This window comes from Aspergillus heteromorphus, assembly GCF_003184545.1.
Source record: "Aspergillus heteromorphus CBS 117.55 chromosome Unknown BO70scaffold_20, whole genome shotgun sequence".
NCBI classification, from domain to species: Eukaryota; Fungi; Ascomycota; class Eurotiomycetes; order Eurotiales; family Aspergillaceae; genus Aspergillus; species Aspergillus heteromorphus.
In genome coordinates, this window is record NW_020290425.1 from 130,360 (window position 1) to 145,238 (window position 14,879).

General features: G+C 55.2%; 7 protein-coding genes across 7 annotated transcripts; 4 read left to right on the forward strand and 3 right to left on the reverse strand.

Annotated features, from left to right (window-relative positions):
- Positions 1-515: 515 nt before the first annotated feature.
- On the forward strand, positions 516-1,481 carry BO70DRAFT_90749 (putative COPII vesicles protein Yip3). The gene has a single exon (XM_025548836.1). It carries the CDS (start codon positions 753-755, stop codon positions 1,275-1,277), a length of 525 nt encoding a protein of 174 aa, XP_025397553.1. The 5' UTR covers positions 516-752; the 3' UTR covers positions 1,278-1,481.
- On the forward strand, positions 1,304-2,491 carry BO70DRAFT_295299 (uncharacterized protein; the record flags this gene model as incomplete). Its single annotated transcript, XM_025539507.1, has 1 exon — positions 1,304-2,491. One exon carries the CDS (start codon positions 1,304-1,306, stop codon positions 2,489-2,491), a length of 1,188 nt encoding a protein of 395 aa, XP_025397554.1.
- An 877-nt stretch (positions 2,492-3,368) lies between these two features.
- On the forward strand, positions 3,369-4,513 carry BO70DRAFT_363754 (uncharacterized protein). The gene is made up of 3 exons (XM_025543649.1): positions 3,369-3,778; positions 3,840-4,045; positions 4,106-4,513. Exons 1-3 carry the CDS (start codon positions 3,771-3,773, stop codon positions 4,324-4,326), a joined length of 435 nt encoding a protein of 144 aa, XP_025397555.1. The 5' UTR covers positions 3,369-3,770; the 3' UTR covers positions 4,327-4,513.
- A 299-nt stretch (positions 4,514-4,812) lies between these two features.
- On the reverse strand, positions 4,813-6,015 carry ptyA (putative tyrosine/serine protein phosphatase; the record flags this gene model as incomplete). Its single annotated transcript, XM_025547274.1, has 4 exons — positions 4,813-5,341; positions 5,405-5,606; positions 5,756-5,786; positions 5,860-6,015. 4 exons carry the CDS (start codon positions 6,013-6,015, stop codon positions 4,816-4,818), a joined length of 915 nt encoding a protein of 304 aa, XP_025397556.1.
- A 377-nt stretch (positions 6,016-6,392) lies between these two features.
- On the reverse strand, positions 6,393-9,624 carry BO70DRAFT_363756 (uncharacterized protein). The gene is made up of 4 exons (XM_025543650.1): positions 9,415-9,624; positions 9,081-9,164; positions 7,693-9,006; positions 6,393-7,633 (listed from the first exon to the last, which is right to left on the reverse strand). The coding sequence occupies exons 1-4, from the start codon at positions 9,491-9,493 to the stop codon at positions 6,654-6,656; spliced, it is 2,457 nt and encodes an 818-aa protein (XP_025397557.1). The 5' UTR covers positions 9,494-9,624; the 3' UTR covers positions 6,393-6,653.
- Positions 9,625-10,485: 861 nt separating this feature from the next.
- BO70DRAFT_90814 (uncharacterized protein) lies at positions 10,486-11,801 on the forward strand. The gene is made up of 2 exons (XM_025548837.1): positions 10,486-11,440; positions 11,519-11,801. Exons 1-2 carry the CDS (start codon positions 10,760-10,762, stop codon positions 11,570-11,572), a joined length of 735 nt encoding a protein of 244 aa, XP_025397558.1. The 5' UTR covers positions 10,486-10,759; the 3' UTR covers positions 11,573-11,801.
- Positions 11,802-12,069: 268 nt separating this feature from the next.
- On the reverse strand, positions 12,070-14,146 carry BO70DRAFT_295554 (putative MFS transporter; the record flags this gene model as incomplete). Its single annotated transcript, XM_025539513.1, has 7 exons — positions 12,070-12,140; positions 12,192-12,359; positions 12,417-12,825; positions 12,878-13,390; positions 13,448-13,837; positions 13,905-14,041; positions 14,104-14,146. The coding sequence occupies 7 exons, from the start codon at positions 14,144-14,146 to the stop codon at positions 12,070-12,072; spliced, it is 1,731 nt and encodes a 576-aa protein (XP_025397559.1).
- Between the last annotated feature and the right edge of the window lie 733 nt (positions 14,147-14,879).

Here is a 14,879-nt window from a genome sequence, read left to right on the forward strand (position 1 = left end):
TCTACCTTCTAGATCGTCTCTCCTTCCTCTTCATCCATCCATCCATCCATTCCCACCCATAAAGCCCATCCAGCAGGAACGAGGAGGATTGGAAATGGATCTGAATATTGCTTGAGTGCCAGAAGATGATTGATGGATGGACCAATAGTGAGTGAGAGGACTGCATCCCGGCTTCTTTTCCGCACCCAGCACTGGCCAAAGACCCTCTCCCTCTCCACACTGTCCTTCCCTGCTTTTCATTCTATTCTTAGTGATCCTTGATAGGGCTTGAGGGTCCATGAAACCGGAGCAGTGCCTCAGATCGATTCCAATTCTTCTCTTCTCTTCTTCTTCTTCTTCTTCTTCTTCTTCTTCTTCTTCTTCTCATTACTACTTCTGCAGTTGAATTCCACGTGCTGGCTGGCGGATACGTATCCATGGTACATAGGAGCACTACTATCTGCTAGGGACAATACTCCGTACCGAGAGTACGGGGCGCTGAGCACCAAAGCGGGCTAGGCAGACGCCTCTTTTCTCTTGCCTCTCCTGTCGGGCCAAGTAAGCCAGTTCCGTCGACAACATTCCCCCCCCGTCCTAAAGTGTCCTCAAGTCCTTCCCCCCTTTTCTCTTCTTGCCTCTACATTTTCCCCGTGAATTTCCGTCGCCTCTTCTGCCGTATCTCGTGCACTTGTTGTCGGACCGTCTACCGAACCGTTTACCCTATTTTCCCTCCTGCCTACTTTTACGGCTCGTGCCCTACTCGATCGACCAGAATGAGTCCTCTTCAGTTCCCCATCGACGCGATTACCTCGCGCTTCGGTGATCGGTTCAACAGCGTTCGCTCCCAGTCCTTCAGCACGCGCTTCGCCAATCTGCGACCGGTCTCTGAGTTCTTCGACATCAAGCGGGTGTCTAAGCCGGCCAACTTTGGCGAGGTTCAGAGCCGCGTGAACTACAACCTGTCCTACTTCTCCAGCAATTATGCTGCCGTTTTTGTGATGCTCAGCATCTACAGCTTGCTGACAAACCCTCTACTCCTCTTTGTCATTATTCTGGTCACGGGCAGTCTGTACGGAATTGGAAAGCTCGAGGGTCGCGACCTAGAGCTGGGCTTTGCTCGGTTCAATACCTCCCAGCTGTACACGGGACTGCTGATCGTTTCGGTGCCTCTGGGATTGTGGGCCTCCCCCATCGCAACTGTGCTCTGGCTGATCGGAGCCACTGGCGTGTCGGTCTTCGGCCACGCCGCTTTTATGGATAAACCAATTGAGAATGCTTTTTCCGAGGAGGCGGTCTAGGTGGTCGGCCGCGAACTCCTTACGGTATGCCCCAATGGGGAAGACCACCAGGGGCACGAGTGGGGAGACAAACCAGGAGGCGTGCGGTTCCGTGGGAGGATGGTGCAGTACGGGTTGAGGAGATTGATAGCGAGGAGGAAGACGCATACATCCGGCGGGATGCTCGCTCCTTGTATGCGAGACAACCAACCGGTATGGATGGCGACAGAGGGCCTAGGTTGCGGAGACGGATGATGGAGTATGACGACTATGGGGATGATGCGCCCATGGATGGGGCGGAGTATGACCTGTATGAGGACATGGACAGCACAGTGGCCTATGCGGTCCAGTTAGCCATGAAAGACAAGGAGGAGCAGTTGGTGGACCAGGCTTTGGATCGGATTCGACGTGCGCAGGTTCAGGGTCAAAAAAACGTGCGCCTATCGAAGCCAGAGTTGGATGCATTGGAACGCAAGCGAATGCAAGCAAGCAGCGCATCGGATACTGAATACAAGACAAGTACTCCCCAGGGATCACCTGGCGGCAATCGGCGTCTGAGGCCACCCGAGAGTCCGAACAAGAAGTCTGGGGCACAACGCAGCGGATCCAGTTCATCCTCGAGCAAGCACGGGGTGCCATCACAATTGACCGACAACAACGCCGCGTATGCATTCTGGGCAAGGACCTCGGGGGCTTCACTTGGAACCTCAGCTTCCCCGCGGTCGCCTCTCGCGTCTGCTCGGACTCAGTCGAACCAAACACCGCCTCGGTCCCCGCTTCAACCAGCCTATTCCCCCGAGCGCTTTTCCTCCGTCCCGCTTGTTCGCACCCCAGGAGCCGTGAAGAAGCCGGCCTTTGCGCGGCCCCTTCCCGACGATCCCCAATGGGTGCCCCCGTATCCGCTTCCGTATCCGAGAGAACAGCCTCCCTATCCGACCGATCGTCAACGTGGCTCGCCAGGCCGCCCGGTCCCGATGCCGTACGCCTCCAACTATCGCAGTGTCTTTGATGACTACCCTCCAGCTGGCGGACGGAGCCCGGCTTCAACGCAGGGGGTACCGGGAACCGCGACGGAAGGATCCCCCAGTGAAGACAACGCGGATGAAGGAAGTAGTTCGGGCGACAGTGGGGACGAGGGGCATGTGGTGGAAGTAGTCGAGCGCCGGGTGCCTGCAGGGACCCCGAGTCGAGGTGGTGGAGGGGGAGGAAGTCGTCAGCGGAGCAGTCGCCCTTGAGTTCTCTCTCGTTAGATTCTCACCCAATTCGTGCCCTTTCATGATGTTTCTCTTTCTTGGGTGACTGTATTACACTTCTGGTTTGACCTTGAATGTTTGCTGCGGTGGTGTGCCGTCGGGTTGGGATAAAAGCGTAACGGAGTTCGTATAGGTATAGGTATAGGTATAGAGCGGGTGATCCGAATCCAAGATTTCGCTGTAGCCTGGGCGATGGATGCATGTGCTCGGTACTCCGTACAACAAAGTATGGGCTGAGCCGAGATCGAGGCTTTGGCTGGGGATGACGTCGATGAGGTCATCATGCCGGACGCGTTGGGCTCGGCATCTGCGATCCTTTCCTGGATTATTGCCCTTGGCTTAGGAGAGGCTGAGTGGGCCCTCTTCGTCACCACGAAGAGTGGTTGTCATTCATTCATCAATATTAATATTACTTACATAGTACCCAATTCTTCTCCACTGCCTCGCCCATTTCTTCATTCTTTTATTCCCCCCTCCCCCCCTCCCCCGGCCTGGTCGTCTTGGAATCGCCGCTGCCTCCGGCAAATAATTATTTGTCCGATCGAATCGAACGAACGAACGAACAGTGGTTTGATCACCGCCACTTCCGTCTCTTCCGGCGCCGCCCCGATCGAACTGAAAACCTAATCTGCGCAGCTCTGATATACTTCGTTCGACCACCATTATCTTGGCGATTCTCTGTTTCATTGATCATTGACACACGGGTGTAACCTGTGGTCGCACAGACACGACTAACCGCCGAACATGTGGATCGTCTCATTTTGGGTGTTCCCCATCGTGTCAGCATGCACATGGATCGGTACGTTGCTCACCCGGATATGCGCCGGAAACCGGCTCTATCGACTAACTCGAATCTCTAGGCATGCTGATCGCGATGCTGGCGACCTGGGTGAGGGAAGGATCCCCGATATACGCCAGCATGGAGCCGGGACAGACCATTGCGTAGGTGATCACGCGACCTCCTGGCAAGCAACGCGATACTAACCCGTGGCCATCCAGGTACATTTCCGATGTCGGTGCGCAGGGATTGAAGCCGCTGTTCATCGCGGGCAGCTGCGTGACGGTCGTCTTCCTGGATCTTTCGTTTCTGTCGGAACGGTGGTTGCGCCACGCGGGCCAGTTGGTGTCGAATAAGGGACGGTTCGACAAGGCGTGCGCCATTGCCTCGATCTGCTTCTCGATCGCGGGCGCGTTGGGTCTGATCCTGCTGTCGATCTTCGATACCCTTCGCTACCCGCATCTTCATGATGGCTTCCTGGCCATGTTCTTGTGAGTGCTTGCGAATCTGGACTGGGGGAAAGAGGAGCTCGCCATGCTAACTTACTTGCAGGGCTGGATACTTGATCAGTGCCATTCTCATCTGCTGCGAATACTGGCGCCTGGGGATCTTTTACCGCTCCCAACATCGGGTCCTGCTGGCCAGCTTTGTAATCAAGCTCTCGTTCGTGATCATCGAGATCGCGCTCGCCATCGCCTTTGGTGTTCTCGGCAAAAAGGGCGGCCATTATCGAAATGACGCGGCCGTCCTAGAATGGGGTAGGTTCTCCCAAACCGATGCCTTTGCGAGCAGACTGGCTGACTGACTGGCTGCGATAGTGATCGCACTCATCTTCACCTTCTATGTTCTCTCGTTCGTGATCGACCTGCTGCCATCGGTGCGCACCCGCAAGCATGTCCCACAAGGCGAGAAGCGCCTGGAGATGTCCCGCGCCGAACAGACCGCGGCCTATCCCAATGGGCATGCGACTTACGAGGAGCCCGTAACGACGGACTCGGCCGGTCCAGCCGCCAACTTCTACCGCGGGCAGCGCGTGTAAGAGCCAACGGCTCGATGTCGCGAGTGGTGGACGATTTCCTTCGTGTAGAAGGAGTCCATAGAAGGTGCAATGTGGTTGGATACGATAATACTTATATGATACCTAGATACCCGGGTGGTTCCCTGCTGGTTGGATGTGTTGATGGATATCACTTCCTTACTATTTACTTGCTCTTTTTTTTTTTTTTGGCAATACCAGTTGACTTGCTCTTTAGCCGTTGTTTTTCTGATCTACCAATTTTTTTTTCTTGATATTCCGCCAACTGTGTTCAGATCATCCTCTCCATCTCTCTATCTGCCCACCCTGTCTATCGGCGTTTTGGATGGTAAAGATAATATCCAAGTACATTTGTTTCACAGACCATGATCGTCATTACCATTAATTGCTCTAGAAATACTCGTCTAATATCGACCAGCCCGTCCGTCTACCTGTACATCCATCATACATTCATTCCCCTTCCCTCCCCTTTCTGCCAACTCCCCCAACCCCTCAAGCCATCAAAACGCTCCTAATCCTCTCCAACTTTGCAGCACTCACGCCCACCTGCGCCAAATAGCCCTCCACGCCACCATACCGGGTATCCAAATGCGCATGAATCTCGCGGGTAAACCCACCGGGACACTTGGTGTAATCCTCCGACAGCCCCAGCACGCGAATCTCCTTCATGCGCTCCTCCGCCTCAACGAGGAGCTCGCCCTCCGACCGAACATAATCCGCCGTCATGGCGTCGACAGGCACCGTGCCGACAATCAGCAATAGCAGAAAGATGATCAGCCCGGTGCGATCCTTGCCCTGCGTGCAATGCACGATGACGGGGTACGTGGCAGCAGAGGCAGAGTCCCCGGCAGCAGCGGGAAGGGTAGCAAACAGATCGAAGAGGTCGCGCATCTCCCCGAAACTGCTGTCGAGGGTGTCGATGCCCAGACCGATGAGGCCGCGCGGGGACATGACCTGTTGGCCGACGATGGTGACGGCGTCGGTGCGGTAGCCGACGGCTGCTAGGGCGAGGACTTTGCTGGTTGGGGGTGTGAGTTTGTATGGCTTTTTAAATTTGTGGGGGGGGGGTTAAGATGCATACAAGAAATTCCACCAGTCCAGACGCCAGAGGAGGGTCCGCTCGAAGGCTTTGCCGGTGAGACTGATCAGGGCGCGCTGAACATGCGGGAGGTCAATGAGGTGGATGTTGTTGGTGGAGATATTGGAGTTGGAGGAGGGGAGGAGGAGGAGGAGGAGGAGGAAGGAGAAGAAGAGGAGGAGGGGGAGGAGGAAGATGGCAGTAGCTCAGAAAGGCGTTTGGAGGTGGCCATTTGGTGTTCGGTGCTGGGTTGGGGGCCATCAATCCTGAGTTGCTACGCGATGAGGGTGGAGGGATGCGCCTACCTGGATCGGAGATCGATGATTGTGGAGATGTGTAGTTCGTCTGAGAGACGACGTTTGTCGCGCTCCGAGGCATCGTCGAGCTTGGGCATTGTCAGTGTGGTGACATGACATGGCATGACAATAGTGAACATGAACAACATGAACAGTACGTACCCGTGCGCTCCGGAAGAGGAGGCCCTCTTTGAGCACCCTCTTGCCTACTAGCTGGTTGATGGTTCGGCCAACATCGCGGAAGTTGATGATGTTGTCAAAGGGACGATCGGGGGAGTCGAGGTCTACGCTCGATTGGCGGGGGTGTGAGGCAGGCATCTAGGCGTGCAACCGAGAATCTACTGGAAGAAGAAAAAGAAGAAGAAGAAGAAGAAGAAGAAGAAGAAGGATATATGAAACAAACAAAGGGAGGGGAGGAAGTCAGAGGGAGAATGGGATAAACACTGTGGGGGGGGGGGGGGGGGGTTAGTAAGGCATCAGAGAGGTGGTGGCCCTAGATAGAGACTGACTGGACGCTAATTGAAGCAGGACATTAGAGGGACAGTCCACAGACGGATGGATCGAGGAGGAGGAGGATGATGATATCGCATCGTGGAGACGGGAGGGAAACGTGGATGCGCCGCTGGGGAGCCGCGCGGCAAATGGCGGTGGAGCTGCTTACTGACTACTGAACTGCAGTGACTCCCGGAGATCCCCTCAAAACAATCAATCAATCATTATCCATCAAAATGGCAGTATTACGTGCGTATGGACCGGGTTCCCTGAAGAACGCCTTTTGTCTCCCCCGACCCTGTTCGCCGCCGACAAAAGCAATCTCGCCGACCAGATACCAGATACCCCCCCCAAAAGACATAAATAACACACACACACACACACACACACACACAAACAAACACAAACACAAACTCCATACATCATCGTACATAGCAACATGTTCAACCCATAGAGGGCAAAATTCACAGCTTCTCAGAGAACCGGGACTCCCGGCCACTGCTCAATCGCTTGCTTGTCGCAGCCGGCACTGTCAGTCCTGGATCCGTGGCACTCTCGCCGCGGTCCGCCTCCACTGCCAGGGTGGGGATGGCCTGGGAGCTTCTCCGAGCCATGTCGTTGCTCCCGACTCCGTTCGTCTTCGCCTCGGGGGCATTCTTCGAGACGACCTTCTTGAACCCGGACATCAGCCCTTTCCGCTTGCTGTCCGCGGCTGGCTCTTCGAAGGAATTGGAAGCGCGCTGTGCCGCCTGATCCTCGCCTTGTGCTCCATTCGTATGGCCTTCATCGGCCGACGGCACCTTGATCTGCACGTCACGAAGGTCCATGCTCGTTACAGGATGAGACCTTAACGGCGCTCGTCGAGACTCGTCCTCGACAGCGCCTTCCGTGGAAGCCTCGGGGACCGCGGGGGTAGCAGATACTGCAGGGGCCGCAGGGAGTTCTGGGACTTCGGGGACCTCCCCGGCTGGATGGGCAATGTCCCATGTTCTTCCTTGCCCGCCTTCGGTTTCCTGTTTTGGCCGAGCTTCCTGGACTTCCTCATCTCCACTCACTTGAGCCGCTTCCTGTGGCTGAGTCGCTGCTTCGGTATCTACTGCTCCGGCTCCTTCCGGGCTTTCATCCTTGCCGCCCTTCGCAGGCTCAGCGGTACCGCCACTGGATCGCCGTCCCAGCCTGCCCTTCAACCAGGACTTGAGCTTGGACTCGGATTTAGACATGGCCTCGCTAGACCCGGTTTCTGCGACAGCACCTGAAACAGCAGCTCCAGCGTCCTTGTCGGTCTGTTGCGGCCTAGCCTCAGCCGGTACCTCATCTGCTGCCCCATCCATGGCCCCTGTTGCAGTATATCTTTCGTCCGGTGCATTGTCAGAAGCGCGCTTCAACTTCCTGCTCCACAGCCAAGCCTTCTCTTCTCTAGACTTAGATTCCAATTTCAACAGTGCTATTTGTCCAAATTAGAACGTTGCGGGTCTGCGAAGGTTGTCAGCAAATAACACTCACCTTTCAGCCGTTTCTCTTCTGCCCTGGTATCGGCCTCCCGTTCACGCTCAATGGCCTCCTGTCTCTCCGCTTCTTCCTGATCGAGGCGTTGCTCTAGTTCTCTTGCCCGCTGGGCTTCCGCGCGGTCCGCAATCTCGTCAAAGGTGGGTTGCAGTCTAGAACGGGCAAGAGCCTCAACATCAGCCATGTCGACGTATTTTCCGGAGCTGATGTTCACGCGGTCGGCCAACGGGTACTGCGTCGTCGTTTCCTGTCTTTCCTGTTTTGCGTGGGCTAAGGCGGCCTCTTCCATTGCCTTCTGCCTCGCAGCAGGAGCACGCCCGGTGTCCGCATAGACACGCATCTCCATGTCTTGGATGGCGGCATCGACATTCTTCCTCGCCGCCTCCATCAGAAGTGCGCGGTCCTTTTCTCTACGCTCATCCACTGCATCGAGCTTTGATCGCAGGCTGTACATCTGGTTCCTTATCTCCTTCGATCGCTCTGCATCAACAGAAGAGACGTCCGTGTCTATCGACGTTCTCCGTCTGCGAACCTGCAAGCTGGGGCGCGTTGTTTGCGGCTCGATCCCATAGTACTCGCGGTAGACTGCCGTCTCGTCCTGCATGCTAGCCAGTTTCTCCGCTGCACGCTTCTGGGCCATATCCTGTAAGCTGAACGCCTGCTGCAGAGCCATCGGCTCAGCTCCCGTGACTGATCGCTGGGAGCGTATGCGACTGAGGCCAACCTGTCCCTGTTCCTTGGCTTCGACAACCGCATACATGTCGCGCGCCATAGATACTGCGGCGGCTTGCAGGATGCTCTTCCGTTTGTATTCCTCTACCTCGGGCGCGACTGGTGGGGAAGCCGTGTAGAGCCGAGCGTTGGTATTGGAAATGTGTTGAATCCTACTGGCTTCCATGGCGCTGCCGATGTCACCGAGGACGTCATCGGCGTCCATGCCTGCGCGAGGTGCCTCGGATGGTGCAGAGTCAGATCTCTTCCGGTTGGCATATAGCGCCCCCGTCGCGGCATGAAGGGCCCTGTCTCGGCCTGTGGCTCCTAGGTATGCGTCCGCCGTCTGACCTGATCCGGTTATGTCATATTTCAAGACTGGGGACACGGTAGGGACACTAGAGACTGCTTGACGGTCCTTGAAAACGAATGCCGCCGCCTTATACCCTTCCAGACTTGGCCCCTCGGCCAGGCGATTGTCGCCAGCATCCTGTGCAGCGGCTGTTTCTTTCGTGACCTGTCCTCTGGACCTAGCGTGGGCGAGAGCGGCTACTGCAGACGCATGGCTGAAGCCAGGGCGGGAGCCGGTTGCCTTCAAAGCTGAAACACGGGCAAGCAGTCAGCATGGATGGCGGGTACATGGACCGCGCAGGGGAGAAGTAGTGGGTGCTCACTGGATAATTCGGTTTCGGCGGCAGAGGGCTCGCGAACGGATAGTCTGCGCTCCGGGTGGGTCACATAGAGGGCAGCGGTGGCAGCTGTGTAGTAGGAGGCATTGGGTTAGCTACTATGTATGTAGGTATAATTACACCAGAGTCCACCACATTCCGCAGTTTCCAGTCCCGACCAGTCTCGGCAGATGTTGAAGATAATGAGATCATGGCACAAGAATGAATGACAGGATGGAGAGACCCGGATGATGATAATACGATCATCGGAGTGCCAGCATGAAACAGGCTAACAACGCGCATGGCGGATCAGAAGCCGGAGGAGACGCAGATCGCTTACCTTGACTCGTTAGGCGGGCTGATCGGGACCGTGGGATGGCGGTGCGCTGGACGGGCACGGGCTGCTCAAGGGTGGCCATGATAAGATAACGACGACGATCGGCTGCAGGGAAGCTGGAGGGTGCAGACCGGCATGCCTGGAGATCACGGTCAAGGATAAGAGGGGAGGAGGGGAGGAGGGGAAGAGGAAAAGGGTAAGGGAACAAAAGAACGGATTGGGGGGGGGGGGGGGGAGGGAGGGGAAAAAGAGCGAAGGAAAAGTTAAAAGGCGGACGAAAAGTTAATGACGCCGATGATGCTGAAGGGGGAAGGGACGAGGGGGATGATGAGGTGGTAGTTCCCTTGACTGGGTAGTACCAGTGTTCAGTGTTCTCTCTCTCTCCCTACTTACTACCACTCTTACGGAGTAAGTACATCGTAGTAGTTACTAGTACAGAGTACCACCGGCGTACTTCTTTCTACCCAGTCAGTAAGCTATACTTAGTCCTGTGTATCTAGTTACTATAGTCCAGAAGGACTGTTGTAACTATACATAGTAGCAGTACTGGTAGAGTAGCACTACTGAACCGGCAGTTGTCAGTGACGTCGACGAAAGCTGATGTCATGATGAAAAAAAAGGGTTGCACTCCACCATCCATCCGTTTGCGCCGATCCTCTCCCGTCAAGGTACACCACACCGTACCTGGCAGTCTGGCTGAGGCCAAGCGAAGTATTATTTTCTTCATCGACTCAGCCTTATACAGGGCACAGTTCGTCCCCCTGCTCCGTATCTATCTAGTAGATAGTAGTAGTAGACTCATCCATCCTGGCGGCGACTAGTCGCGAACCTAGTGGCTCGCCCAGATTAATCGCTCACCAGCCCCAGTCAGGTCATGTCATCATGGCGGTGCATGCCTTGTTGGTTGGTGTCCTGACCTGATCCCAATCTTACTATCTACCTGATGCTAACTAACGTGGGAGCTGGGCCTTTTAGAGAATAAGAAGTCGCGACTAGTCGCAGAACTAACAAGACACGATGGAGCAACTACTTACCCTTATAAAGACACGCTTTCCCCGCAGCGCAACCCAGCCAGCACCTGAGCACAGCCTAGCCCAGCCTAGTCCAGCCCAGCACACTATCGCCATTTCAACAATTATTTATTATACATAACACCGAGGCACCATCATCTGTCACTCGTTCATTTATCTTACTTCCCCGTCTCCCCTCTCCTCCCCCTCTCCTTCTCCCCCCCCCCAAAAAGCTTCCCTATCTATCTACCTCCTCCTCCTACACCACCACCAAAACAAATAGTACTAGTACTAGTACTAGTACTACTACCACATCACACCACATCACACCCATCACCATGTTCTGGTTCTCTTCCCACCAGCAACAACCCCAATCTCCACCACTTCCTCCCCTCTCCTCCTCCTCCCCCAAGGCCCAAATTCGTAGAACCCTCAAGGCCCCTGGCCGTCCCATCGCCATCCGCAAGGACCATATCACCGACACCCAGACACTCCTCATCGTCCGCCCCCAGGGTGATGCCCAGTCCGCCGTGGCCTACAAGATCCAAGATGCCGACGGCCTCACCCTCTACACCGCCACCGGTCGCAAGTTCAGTGACCGGCCCTGTCGCGAGTTCCGTGACGCCTCCGGGCTACCGCTGTTCGAGCTGCACCGCAAAATCTCCTTCAAGAACAACTGGTCCGTCACTCTGCCCGGCAGTCCCATCGCCAGTCGCATCGCCAAGGGCGCCCTGCGCCGCTCATCGTTCAGTACCGCCGGCTGGGGGAATTTCACCATCACGTTCGACAACGTAGCCGCCGCGGAGGGGAAACGCCCCGAGGAATGCACCATGACCCTGGAGGTGCAGCGCCATGGGAATGTGCTGGCGCTGTTCGACGTGATCGACGGGGATCGCAAGATCGCCGAGGTGAAGGAGAGTATTCGCCATAACGAAAAACTGGCGCTCCTGCCCGCCTCTCGCTATGGCTACCGCCCGGTGCTGGATGTTATTGTCACCCCTGGGGTGGATATGGCCCTGGTAAGACTCATTCCTCGAGTTATGGCGTCCTGTTTGTTATTCGCTCAACGGGAGGGGGTTGTCTGACCGCTTGTCTAGGTTGCGACCATTGCTGTCATCGCCTCGGATACTGTGTTTGCCTCGAATTACTGAGGCGCACAGACACACGGAAAGAAGAAAAACAACTACTACTATCTCGAATGGGACGTAGCAGCATGAGACATGAACTTGATGACTCGTCTTTTCTTTCCCTCCCCATTTCTTTTCCCTCCCTTTCTTTGCCCGGCTCGGTTGTTCTTATGGGCCCACTTCCAGGCTTATTCAACAGCCTATTCAACATATTAGCGGGCTATGACTTATTCGAGGGCGTCTGTGCGGACTCTGGAGTACGCCCGGGGCTTTTACGACTCTACGTCGCTCTTACTACGTTCTGCAAATATCTGTTTTTGTTTGGCAATAGCGGGGTGACGTGCAATGTGCTTGTTTCATAGGCTGATATTTTCCAGTGTTGGCGCATCCCGTCTGTTCGCTGGAAACCTCTCTGGAGTGTACATATCTTGGATCGCTGAACTTCATCGAATAATTGAAGGGTATTATCTGGTAAACAGAGAGAACCGGAGGTCAAGCTAAAGCTATTGACCCTGACAGGCTTATCGCAAATGCAGAAACTTCAGTACATCGTGCCGATGGAAGAAAGAGCGGTTCCATTTCCCAAAAATGTCTGCAACCACATTAGTTGACATCTTCCCGACAAGGAGGAACTGGCACATACACATGGGGATGCTCAAGGCACAGATCCCCATCTGGATACTCGAGATGGCCAGGAAGGCCGGCCTGACGCCATTGGACACCAGCCAGTCGTAGGCGTAGAATGTCAGAACGAAACTGAACATGTTTTTGAAAACGAGCATGCAGGTGAACGATTCAATCGCGATTTCGCCTGCGGAGGGGGATCAGCTAGCTTGTCCACTTGTTGCGATTCTAGAAAAATGCTCACGATGTGCGTCTACGATATACAGCGCACTCGCCACGGCACCCATGACCATCCCGACGATGACGAGCGCGAAGAACACATCAGCCACAAGCCATCCATACCTGGCTACATCCTCGGCGATAATTCCGAACCCGTAGAGCCCTGCGCCGCAGAATATCAGCTGGAAGGTTACCAGGAATATGCGAAACTCTGGTTCATATTTCCCGCGGTTGAGCTTGATCAAGAAACGGTTCATCGAATCGGACAGGATCCCCGACAAAACCAAGCCCAGGATGGAACCGATGAAGGCCCCAGTATACAGGTACCCGGTTTGTACCTCATTGAACCAGAGCGGGGGTCCGAGAAAGATAGCGGCCAGGACAACACCGATGAATACCGTCCATCCGATGATGACACCTTGAATCAAACAAGCCTGCAGCTGTTAGATCGCACTTCGAATCCCCGAACCAGGCCCTAGGGCTTACCCAGAGAATTGCGGGATGGAAGAAAAGGGGAAATGGTCGCAGAAGGAGTTTGAGGAAACGTTCGTCGGTTTTGCGTCCATTGAATGGCTTTAGTGTTTCGAAGTATGTGACCTTGGCAGGTACTTCTTTCTTTGCCTCCCTCGACAGCTCGTTTGAGGATCCCCCCCGGGCGGATTCGTCTATTATACACGGTGTAGTCGGTTTTGGCAAGGTCGGTTCCTGGAGAGTCTTGGGCGCTGGAAGGTCGGTGAACTGTACCTGCGAGGCTGTGCGACTCCCAGACAGGCGGCCAGTAGCATTTTCAACGCCAGCGCTGGGGGATTCCGGACGCCTGAAGGCCGTCTCGGGCACGAAGAAGAAGGTGACGGGCAAGGCTGCGGCGGTGAAAATGGCGACCAAGTAGAATGTCCACTCCCAGCCGAGGGTGTGCGTTATCTTGCCGGCCAGGACTGGCGTGAGAAACGCTGCCCCAAAGAGCGCAACGTTGGAAAGTGCCATTCTTTTGCCCCGTTCCTGTACATCTGCTCAGCATGGACCTCAAGCCATACAAGGCGCTGCGTGTCTACCTACGTGGACGTAGAACAAGTCACCAACACATGCGTTGACCAGAGCTTCGAAAGGGGCCAAAGCAACGCCCTGGAAGATACGGGCCCACAGTAGACTTTGGTAGTTGTCTCGACTTGCCCCGGCCCAGGCGCAACTCGCGACCATCAAGACATTCCCAAGCAGAAAGAGGTGACGCTTTCCCCAGACTCGGGCAGTAGGCACAATCAAGATCCCGGCCACCCCGACGCCGCAGAGGTGGTACCCGGTCAGGAGCGCAACTGAGGTGAAGCTTTTCCCGTAGTGTAGAGCAATGGTGACAGTATTCGCAGCCATGAGTGAGCTGGTAGTTGCGCAGAGCACTGCGACAAAACAGAGGGCAAAAAGCGTGCCGTCGCGCTTCCATCGCGGCCAGTTCTGGTTCCAGCGCTTGTCAGTTCGCCGGGCTCGCTCAGATCATCCAAGGTCTTTCTTTCTAACGAACCAACGGATCATTTGGGTCATCGCTTGGTTGAGGAACGAGCAAGATGGGCACCGAACCTGTGCCGTCGTATTTCAGTTCTGAGTGGACTGTTACTTCGCCAGTGGTGTCTGCTTCTGTCCTGAGTATGACCGACGTGCCTGTTTCGGAAACCCATGAGACAATTGAAACCGGGTATTGGGCTGAACTGGCGAGATCTTACCAGGTACGTGAGCGTGTCTGGTATCTAGCACGCCAAGTCCCATTTTCGCTATACACAGGTTGATTGACAGGCTGATTGGGGGTTTCTGGATATCGAGGAGAGGTCACCCGGGCTCTAATGGATACTATACGAGTCGACCAGTCCACGGTTTCACAAGCTCTAAGCGGGGAAGGCTTTGTCCCAAACAACACTCCATGATTGTAGGAGCGGGCGGGGTTTTCTTAAGGTGGCTCAAACTAAGATGACCGCATTCCTTCCTGCAAGGGCTGGATCAACAGCCCTCCGACCAAGACAACAAGGCGGCCTGGCTCAAACTTTGATCATTTGGGCCAACGTCGATCGTCCGTGGGAGCACAACCAGCCCAGATGGCTCAATATTCAGACACGGTAGAGTTCCAACTACTGGTTGAGACATCCAGGCGATCCCGGAGGATATGCAGCTGCAGTCTAAATATTCAGTTGTGACGGGCGTTGGGACCTTGCAGGTGGGCAAGCACTAACTACAACATACTAGTAGGATATACAGATCGAGTACTCCGTTGCACATGCATCAACTTCTGCCGTATTGCTTAGCAGCTCCAGAGTAAGCCACCTCCGAGTCCTCTTTCAAAATGAAAGTGAGTACGTGTGTCACCTGGATGAGATTGAAGGGCGCATCTCCAAAGGCAATTGGACGAGAACCTGACCAAGCAAGCACCAAGGGACGAATTGCGACATAGCCCAGGAAGCAAGGGGCAGCAACTGAGGAGGAGCTGAAGATCCCCGGGGGTGTGGAG

Coding starts and splice junctions, on each gene's coding strand:
- BO70DRAFT_363754 (XM_025543649.1), top strand. Junction 4,046..4,105: donor CGCGGCCGTCCTAGAATGGG/GTAGGTTCTCCC, acceptor TGGCTGCGATAG/TGATCGCACTCATCTTCACC.
- BO70DRAFT_363756 (XM_025543650.1), bottom strand. CDS start 9,493: ATGGCCACCCTTGAGCAGCCCGTGCCCGTCCAGCGCACCGCCATCCCA. Junction 9,007..9,080: donor CGCCGAAACCGAATTATCCA/GTGAGCACCCAC, acceptor CCCGTGTTTCAG/CTTTGAAGGCAACCGGCTCC. Junction 7,634..7,692: donor AGAAGAGAAACGGCTGAAAG/GTGAGTGTTATT, acceptor TTGGACAAATAG/CACTGTTGAAATTGGAATCT.
- BO70DRAFT_90814 (XM_025548837.1), top strand. CDS start 10,760: ATGTTCTGGTTCTCTTCCCACCAGCAACAACCCCAATCTCCACCACTT. Junction 11,441..11,518: donor CTGGGGTGGATATGGCCCTG/GTAAGACTCATT, acceptor CCGCTTGTCTAG/GTTGCGACCATTGCTGTCAT.
- BO70DRAFT_90749 (XM_025548836.1), top strand. CDS start 753: ATGAGTCCTCTTCAGTTCCCCATCGACGCGATTACCTCGCGCTTCGGT.